General features: G+C 39.2%; 1 protein-coding gene across 1 annotated transcript; it reads left to right on the forward strand.

Annotated features, from left to right (window-relative positions):
- Nucleotides 1–86: 86 nt before the first annotated feature.
- si:ch73-56d11.5 lies at nucleotides 87–9,527 on the forward strand. The gene is made up of 7 exons (NM_001328009.1): nucleotides 87–131; nucleotides 1,760–1,958; nucleotides 2,087–2,197; nucleotides 5,605–5,673; nucleotides 7,733–7,867; nucleotides 8,757–8,870; nucleotides 9,119–9,527. Exons 2-7 carry the CDS (start codon nucleotides 1,785–1,787, stop codon nucleotides 9,260–9,262), a joined length of 747 nt encoding a protein of 248 aa, NP_001314938.1. The 5' UTR covers nucleotides 87–131; nucleotides 1,760–1,784; the 3' UTR covers nucleotides 9,263–9,527.
- The last annotated feature ends 842 nt before the right edge of the window (nucleotides 9,528–10,369 follow it).

Consider the following 10,369-nt stretch of genomic DNA (forward strand, 5'->3'; position numbering starts at 1 on the left):
GCTCTTTACCTGCGGCCATTCTGCAGAAAACTCCTCCTGCTTCCTGTTTCTTTCTGGGAATCACTGCGCTGGTGTAAAGTTACAGCAGAAGAGAAAGTCAAAGCACAGTTGAAGACGGGATTCTGCTTTAGGTAAGACAGTACGTTACATACTAAAATACTTATTATATCTGTGTTTTCTAAAGTAATAATAATGGATGTGTTTCCTTTATTTGGTAACAAGTGGACCTTGAATGGCTTTTAAAATGTAGGTGATGTTGATCATTTTAAACTTGAGCTGTGATTTTTCCATTGATTAAACACACATGATCATTACACCTCTGTTCATTAAAAAAGTTTCTGTATTTTGTGTGTTTTTGTTGAATTCTGGTGGTGAATTGCATTATGGGATGTTGATCTCTGCTCTGACCACTTTTGATGTTGAAAATTCAACTCTACAGTTTAACACAGTGACTTTAGGCTTCGTTCACACTGCAGGTCAATGTGGTCTGAATCTGATGTTTTTGCCCACATGTGACTCAGATCTGTTTTGGTCATGGCAGTGTGAACAGCCCAAACCGAATGGCATCTGATCTGATTTGTGCCACTTTCAAACATGGTGTTAAATCTGATACAAATCTGGTGTTTTGCTATCGGACCGCAGTGTGAACGGGTATGCAGGAATTCATGTGATTTATACATCATCTTTGATAGACACACATCATTATTCTGTACTGGTTTGGGGTGGCTAACGAATCCCTCTCTACCTTTACATTCACAGCAAGTGTAAGGTGCAAAACCAGTTTGACCGGCTTTCTGGTGATCTGCAGTAACATTAAGGCTAGAGGAGGGTTCATGTTTTGTTTGTGATCAAGAACCTTTTTTCTGAGCAAGATGCTGAATTTTTGGCAGCTGTACATCATTTTTTATTTGGTTTTTAAATTTCTACAGTCTCCATGACCACCACAGCATCTGCTCAGGATATGGTCTGGTCCAGCATTATGGAAACCTTGGGAATAAGAAAAACAGACTAACATAATCGCAGATTGCGATCAAATTATAATGTAACAATCCTTTAGAGGATTTGGATTTCAACAGCATGTGTGTTTTGTGTGTACGCTAATGCAGAGAGATGTGTTTTTAATCTAGTTTTACACTGACAGAGTGTGTCTGCTTCCTGAACTGTGCTAGGAAGGCCGTTCCAGAGTTTAGGTGCCAGATAAGAGAAAGATCTACTGCCTACAGTCGATGCTGATATTCTGGGAATAAACATTTGTCCAGAATTAATTGAGCGTAGTGGATGAGAGGGCCTATAAAACACCAGGTGCTCCCTCAAATACTGGGGAGCTAAGCTATTCAGGGCTTTGTAGGTAGTCAATATTTTTTTATTTATTAAATTATTTAAAGTTGTTTTTTTTTATCTTTGTTGTATTTTTAAGTTAATTTGATTGAATATTTAGAAATCAGTGGATTACCAATGCACATTTTTGGTTAAATTAACTACTTTTTTACTGTCATTCAGTGTGTTTTTGGTGATCAATGCATTGTCCCTTTAGTTAAACATAAGCAGCACCACAAAAATAGACTTGGCACCGTAACAATGTGGTGTTAAAGCTGTGTCCAGATACACTTTAAATTAAAAAAAAAAAACATTCCTGAATGCTGCAGCTCATGTTTTCAGACGTAAATACACATTCTGTCGGAAATAAACTGAAGACAAAAGGTTTACCGGTGTCTATATTGTACTGATAACGGCATCCTGTTTTGCTGATTTTGTACAGGTTGATTTTATACTCTGAGATTGAAATGGTGACTGTCGGAGCCATGAATCCTTCAACGATTGTCATCCAGCTTCAACCACTGACACAAACAGCAACTGTGACCAGTTCTTCTGTGCCTGTGCGCATACAGCATGTAGCAGGAGTTTCACCTCTTCAAGGAATTCAGGCCTTTCTTAAAGGCCAACCAAAAGCCCTCGGGGTGAGAAATAAACCCAGACAATTATTTTTGATGTTAGTATAGCACACATTAACACACAGCATGTTATTCTGCTTTACTTCATGAAATACTCTCATCACTCTTACACTGTTTACTCTTATTTCTCACAGACTGTGCAGATAATGATTGGTGTGTTGACCATACTGTTGGGAATCGTGTGTACAAATCATGGATATTATCTCTTCTTCCACACTGGTGCTGCTTACTGGGGATCTCTGATTGTAAGAAACAATAATACAGTTTAACAAATTGTCCTTATCTATAGATAACACAAGCTACAGTGGGTAATCAACCAGAATATCTCTTACTGTCACATTTACAGCCCCTAAGGGTGCTTTTACATCTGTAGTTTGCTTCATTTGGGCCAAGGGCAATAAATGATACATTATTGCATTTTCTGCCGTCTTTGGGTCGTTTTCACACCACACTGTTGGCTTTGGTTCTAACCAGTTGAAAAGGACCAAAATGCAGTCATGTGACAAAATCCACATTACTCATTGGCCAGATGTTGTTGAACATAGTACCTAAACTGCTTATTGATTGGTCAGAATGTACGTGCAGGAAAACGTGAAAGAACTCCTGCAAGTAAACAAACCGGCAGACACAAAATGTCGCTTTTTACTCTGGAGGGACGACTGCCCTGACTGATTGTATCCCTGCTTTAGACAAACTATACATTTTGAGAATAAAGCGTGGATGCTGCTGGAAAACAGTGTTTTAATGCATCGCTCGTCACTTCAGGAGGAGGCGTTAGTCAATTTAGCTAAACTGCGACGTCGTCATCTTGTGGAAATATTACCAACGATCTATCAGGTAATGTTTTCCCCTCTCTCTCTCTCTCTGTTGGTAAAGCGCTGTCAACAAATATTTTTCCTACATATCCCATAATGCACAGCACATCGCCCTTCAGCAGCTGGATTAGTCCAAAAGGCACAGTACTTTTTGCGGTTGGACCTGTTTTAGTATGGATAATATTCTCACCACAAACGAACCGCTCCAGGGTTCGTTTGAAGGCGTAACGAGACCACCTCTTCAAGCAGGTCTCAGTACGATTTTTTGGACTGCTTTTGATTCGAACTTGAGTACGATTGCTGCATTCACACCTGCCCAAACTAGCCGCACCAAGAGGGAAAATGAACTCTAGTGCGATTCAACTCAACTAAATAAGGCAAGTGTGAAAGCACACTAAAAGAACATGTAAATGCTTTGTGCACATGTTTATTAAGTATCTCGTATTGCCACTAGAGGCAGCACTGAACACACAAACAGACTCCCTGATCTGATATGGAAGACATTGGTGAACAAAGATGCTTTTACATTATTTTGGCACACAAAAGTGTTCCTGGAGCTTCATATGATTACAGTTGAACCCCTAAAGTGACATTTGATGATGTTTTTGTTCCTTTTCTGAGTCTTTGTTTACCCGCTGCCCGCTTAGAATAATTTTGTACTTGACCCAACTGATTTAGACCTGGTTTCTGAAATCTCACGTTTAATTGGGTACTACCTAAAGAGAGAGATAACAGATAAAACTGTAGGTTGTGCAAAGATTTTAGGTTTAATGTCTATTTTGTTTGCCCCTTTGTGATGAGACATGAGTGCCTCCTTAAACCTGAGGTCCCAGTCTTCTGAAGCCGGTCGCACACCGGATGCGCCGCATATGACAGTTTGAAGTAACATTTGCCGAATGTGAACATTCGCATGTTCTTTAAAACGAAACTATTCAGATGGCTCTCTGTGGCGCGGCAGAACAGTGAACAGACAGCTGTCGACAGCTGCCTACTTGCAGAACCAGTGTGCACTTTCTGATAGGAAAGCTATCCCTAGTAGCAAAGAATTCTGGCCCAGATTTGGCATAAAGCTGGCACAGCAGGCATTCGTCCGGCACTGGCATACAGCATGTGGGCCAAACATGGCCCGGGTTTGGCAGAGGTGGCACCGTCTTTAAGGCGGCACACAAGATTTGGGCCAGATGAAAAACGTAGTATTTGGCCCAGATTTAAACATTTGATAAGTGGGCCATGTGAGTTTGGCCAGTCTTGACCCACATTTAAAATACACTAAAATCATTTTTGAGTAAAGAAAAAAAATTCTACCAATCAGGTCACTTTGAGAAAAAGCGTGCCCATAGTGTGCCTAAAGCGCATCACTCCATGGGTTTATCAATTTCATTGCAATCGTGACACACCAACCTATCTGGCCCAGTTCAGGCCCAGTTATGAGTTATTAACTTGGCTGAGACTTGGCCCAGATATGGTCCGTGTTTTGCCCTTGTCTGGAAGCCAGATTTGGTCCAGTCATGTACCGTAATTCACTGCGGCATGTGGGCCAAGCAAAACCTGATTGTGTGGGCCAGAGCTGGGCCAGAGAAATTTTGCTATGTGGGATGTTTAGGATTCTAAAATGCATAGAGCTGCGTGGTACGACGCTGAGTGACTCATCCGGTGTGCAACCCCTTTGACTGCTAACGGGTAAAACTGAGGTATTATCACATCATGCCAAGGGTAATTTGCATCTATGATGCATGTGAAAGAACTCCATACATTAGACTTGCCTGAAGTGGGTTTCCCAACAGCAAACTGACCATTTTCTAATGCAAGTTAAAACATTTCTCAATCTCCTTCAAGGACAGCACGTATTCAGTTTGCTCTGCCATGGTGAAGCCGGCTCTGAGGAACATTATGCAAATGATGCACGCACATACTGTGCAAATAAAATGCATGTGCAGAAAGCACTGCGTTCAGCATGTGTAACATTCCTGAGCAAGGCCGTTCTGGGCAAAGGACGCAACCCTCAACCCTAAAGTGAAAGTGGGGGGAGAGCTGTCGCGGAAGCCACCCTCTCTATTCTACCACACTAGATGCGAATATAACTGAGGGCGCGGGTGGTGAGGGTACTGTTGCGGACGCCGCCCTCTCTATTCTGCCGTCCTAGACACAGATATAACTTAGGGTGTAGGTGGTGAGGGTAGTGTCGCCCTCTCTATTCCGCCGCCCTAGGCGGCCGCCTAGGTTGCCTCTATGGACGCGCCGGCCCTGAGCACTGGCTGTACCGGCGCTTAATAACAACCGGCGCTTAATAAGAATAAGAAACTCCCAGATTTGCTGTTCCAGCCTGATCTCATGAGGAAACGTAAGTATTTTACGTTTTGTCAGTTCACTGGCTAATTCGTACGAATACGAGTTCAGTCGTTCGAAAATGTACAATTTTAAAAAAGAGGCTTGGCACCCAACCTCACCCCTAACCCCAATCGTCAATGGGTGATGAGCAAATCGTACTAAATTGCACAAATTACATCGTATGTATTCATAAGAATTAGCCACTAAATCAAAAAGTTACGAATTGCAGTGAGTGATTACTTTTTCGAAATATTGTCGGGATTCAGAAGTGCTGAATTATTAGACTGCACGCTCCCATTCAAATTTCACCAGAGTTACAGACTGCTACAGCATTTTATTCGGACATTTGCAGACCTCTAGTCTAGTGTATTACTAAGAAGAATGCAAATGTATTGAGCAGTTGAGGGAGGGGTGGTTTCTGTGGCAGTAAAATGCTCATCAAAGTAACATGTATATCTGTGTATATATAATTTCCAACATCCAAGTTTTGCTCTTCTCTCTGTTCTCAGTACATTACTGCAGGTTCGCTCTCCATTGCTGCGGAAAACAAAATGAATTCACCAGCCGGTTTATGTTTGGTATGTACACAACAATTGTTTTTTTCATGGCTCTTGTAGCTTAATGTAAACTTGATGCGTGAGCTGAGGTAAACAGTTTATCATAACTCAACACATTCACTAGCAAATGTGAAGTGATCAGACTGAAAATGTTCTAAAGCAGTGGTTCTCAAACTGTGGTGGTGGTACTTGGAGGAATCACCAAATACTGAAATAAACAATTAACACTTTTAATCCTTTGATGCGAACATTGATGTGATCAGCATTGGCTATTTTGTGAAGCGTACGATCACAGCGATGTGCTTGGAGTGTTTATTTTAGTGCATTGTGTCATAAGCTGCTGAAATTCAGTTTCTGAAGTTTAAGAATTGATTCTGAAGGGTGATTTGACTGACATAAAAAGTGACCAATCACGTCGACCTTGTCTAGTTTTGCGTGAAACGTAAGGGCGGGACAAAGGCTTTCTGTGTTGCAGAGACAGAAAAAACAACTTAAAACAAATGTTTTGTTGGAATAATGCTTCTCGGATGTTTTCACTGTAGAGATGTCTAGCAGAGTAATTAAACTGCGGACATATTTCCTGCCTATTTGATAATCTACATACACGTTTCGCTTTCTGGCAGCGAGTCGACTCGCCTCTGACCTGTCACTCCTCTAAATAGTCTGAATGGCGGCGCGGGAATTGAGGTATTGCGCAATAACTGGCGAGTGCTTTATTTTAACACGAGAGCGCAGTCATGTACGCTAATCGCTAAAACAGATATGCAAGCTTTTAAATAGGCTTTTTTCAAATGAACTGCAAGTGCTCTCATGATCGCCTGCGTGCTCAGATGGAATCTTTTCATCATATACTTTAATTAAACCTTTCAAAGCTTGAAAATATCGTTTAAAATGGGTAAAAATTGTCTCTATGGCCTCAAAGATTATGTGGTGGTTTTACCAGTGCTATTGAAAAAGATTCATTGTCATGAAAGGAAAAATCAACCACACTTCCTTTGTATAGTGCAAATTCCTATACATGTAGCTTTGGGATTCAAGCAATTAAACCATTCAATCAGGTTTACACTTAAAAAAAAGTGATTTCATAATGAAAATCTGATGGGTTTTTTTTCAAAAGTAACTAACTATACTACTTTATAAAAGAGTACTTTGTACTTTTACCTAATATTAGTATTATTTACTCAAATTTGTGTTATTTTAGCAGTGCAATAGTATTTTTACTTGATTCCAAAAAACATTTCACAAACATTTAGTGCAGGTTTATTATATTATTAATATATGATTAATAAATATTATTATTATTATTATTATTATTAATGGTTTTATTTGTATCAATTCCCATGCAATGATTTTTAAGTTGCTGAGAATACATTTCAGGTCTTCAATACATAGCATGTCAGTCTTGAAAAAAAAAAAATAGGTGCTGGAAAAAGTGCTTTAAAGTGCTTGATTTTGCCTGTATGAACTCTGTCATGTGTCCATACATTTAACATATATTTTAAGATTTGTCAGAAAGTGTATGAATATGACACATAGCCTATATTTATGAGGTCCAGTCAACATTTCCAGCTTTTGATGAACAGGCTACTATGAATACTTTAGATTTAAATACAGCAGTTTTCTTTTTACTTTTTAAGAACATTGCCATATTAAATGAACTTTTAAAAGCACACTTTAATTTAATTTAATGTTTAGACTATTTAAAATGTTTAAAGTGACTGACAATAATACATATTCTTAATAATAGGAATTAATCTGCCTCGTTTTTAAACTGTGCACAGCTATAGCTGGTTAATTAGGCCTACGACGCTATATTTTAATACTGGTCATTATGGTGGTACTTGGAGAGACAATTTTTTTCTAAGGTGGTACTTGGTGAAAAAAGTTCGAGAACCACTGGTCTAGACTCTTTCTATGTAGTCACTTAATCATACACATGAATCTTTTGTACTTGGACCCTATATTTTATTTATTAGTCAATTCATTTTGATCACTTTCCATATAATCTACCATCTGCTTAACCACAAAGTGTTAACACAACATGATACAAAACATTTATATTTTTGTGTCTCTACTGTAGGTGAGAGCTTCCCTCGGGATGAACATTTTCAGTGCTATAGCTGCGGGCATTTCCATTATTATACTTTCATTGGATTTGGCTTTTGGATTCACTGACCCTTCCTGCAGATACCCTTATTCTTGCTATGGTTACAGGGTATGTCATCAGATTTTATATTGATATCATTTTAGTATTAGTGTTTTATTTTATAATTACAGTAAGATCACTGTGTGACCGGTGCACTTGTGAAAATCAAGCGTAATCTGCACTCATCTGTCCAATGCTGTCCAGAACTTGACAAGATATTACTGTTCATTTACACTGGATACAAATATTGACATAAAGGTGCCACAGAATGCACTGATACACTGTTTAAATTGTTCTCTGATATCTACAAGGTATGTGGCTTAGGTATGTGCAAAATAAATATTTTTATAGGTCAATTTATAACCAAAGAATTTGGCCCTTGAATGGAAAAGTCTGATTTAATTGATTTGGAGGAGTCATGAATATTAATGAGCTCTGCTCTCAGCTCATTTCTCTGAAGCTCACACAGCATAATGTACTTTGACATTACTTCAGTTGTCAAAAAAAACTAGATAAGACTTCTTGTCAGAAGACAATTGTTTCAACGGATGTGGAGCAGAGCTATCTATTAAGTGTTGTGGCTGAAATAATATCAATCTCTGTTTAAACAGAGGAATTTCTGAAGTTTATTGGTTACCTTTCTCAGAAATTCACAGTAACAGGAGTGATATGACACCATGCATAAACATGCATTCAACAGCACTTTATGTTTGTTTGTTACCTCATTACAAATGCACATGTCAGATTTCACAATATACACATTTAGAGGGTGTTGAAGCTCAAGGTTTGCCATTTCCATACTGAAAATGTATACTTGGGTATGCCAGATTTTCACCCTATGGAATCTTTAAACAGCACTTTTAAACTCTGTTCAGTTTCATCAGTATACCTAAAGGACTACTGATTACTGACTCTTTGTTGTTGTTGTCCTGTATGCTCATGTTGAATGTTCTCTCAGACTCGCCTCTCAGGAATCAGTGGTGTGTTGCTGGTGTTCGCCATCCTTGAGTTCTTCATCTCCATCTGCCTATCTGCGTTTGCCTGTAAAGCCACCTGCTGCTTTTTTCCTCAGGTGAGAAATACATCAGCTGACCCCATTAGATAAATTTAGGCATAAAGGATAAAGCTACTTTTAAAGCTTGAGGTTTCACAAGAACCAACAAACCCAATATCTGTCTGTAATTCTTCACTCTTAAATGTCCATACCCTTAAAGTCCATGTGAACCAGTAGTTGCTGCAGACTTTTATTTAAATATGATGACTTACCATGTTAAACCACAACCAATAACTTAAGCTGACCATGTACATTTTATCCTGCAGATTTCTGTGGACAGCAGCCCTTTAATTCAACACCCTCCTGCAGAAATCCCCCAACAGTACATTCAATGTCCTCAAGAAATCCCCGAACCATGCTTTCAACATCCTCCTGCAGAATCTCCCCCAGCGTACACTGAAGGCGAATAAATGTGAATCAACATGAAAAACCGGGGCAGAGCGGTGGATCTACTGCTTTGATGCTGTGGCGATTCTAGTTTCCTTGTGTATCTGATCTGAATAATGCACATCATCAGATGATGTGTAAAATGATTATTATAGTCGTCACCATAGATATCACTGTGTATTTTACATCTACATGTGTATTTTTGTGTGTTTTGCTATTACCTATGTGTATTTTTTTAAATGGCATATGTTTGTATACTGATAAATTGGATTTGTTTTATGACTAGCACTGCCTGTGTCTTTCTCTGACTCAATGCAAGTAACTGCAGGGAAGCAGATTTGGGTTTAGCCTGTGATCACACCGGTGTGATTGTAGGACGCAAAGGGTTAAATGTGTTTTTAACATTCTTTTTTAATTCTATGATTCCTCTGCATACCACTAGAAGAAGCCTGTGTACCACTAGCAGTACATATACCACACTTTGAGAATCACTGCTTTATATCCTTAAAATATCCTAAAAAGCTGAATGAAAATCACAACCCTTACTAACCTTAATACAGGGGTGCCCAAACTCGGTCCTGGAGTTCCTATGTGAGGCAAAGTTTAGTTCCAATCAAACACTATCAGGCTAGCAACGAGTCTTACTAGGCTTTCTAGAAACATCCATGCAGGTGTGTTGAGACAAGTTGGAGCTAAAATCTTCAGGAGCTAAGTTAGGAACCACTCCTGCCTTACTAGATTGAGGGATGAGTGGCCGACCGCTGGACCCAGACAGGGTCATTACTGACATTATGGCAATCTTCAGTTACGGAAATTTTTGATTTTGGAAGAATTTGGGTGTTAAAAAATGATTTGTATGATTAGGAAAAAGAAAAGGCCATACTATCAGGTCTGTGGGTGCGATCATCTGGACATTCTCAGAAAGAAAATGGAGATCTGTGAGGGTATACACATATATATGTGTGTGTGTGTGCCAAATCAAATCAAATCACTTTTATTGTCACATCATCAGCAGCACGTGTACTATGGTGAGTCAAAAGCTTAGGTGCTGCTCCAGACAGTACAAAATAGTGCAAATACAGCGACAGTGCAAATACAGACAGTGCACATTCCACACAGTCCATATAGTT

This window comes from Danio rerio, chromosome 4 (assembly GCF_049306965.1).
Source record: "Danio rerio strain Tuebingen ecotype United States chromosome 4, GRCz12tu, whole genome shotgun sequence".
NCBI classification, from domain to species: domain Eukaryota; kingdom Metazoa; phylum Chordata; class Actinopteri; order Cypriniformes; family Danionidae; genus Danio; species Danio rerio.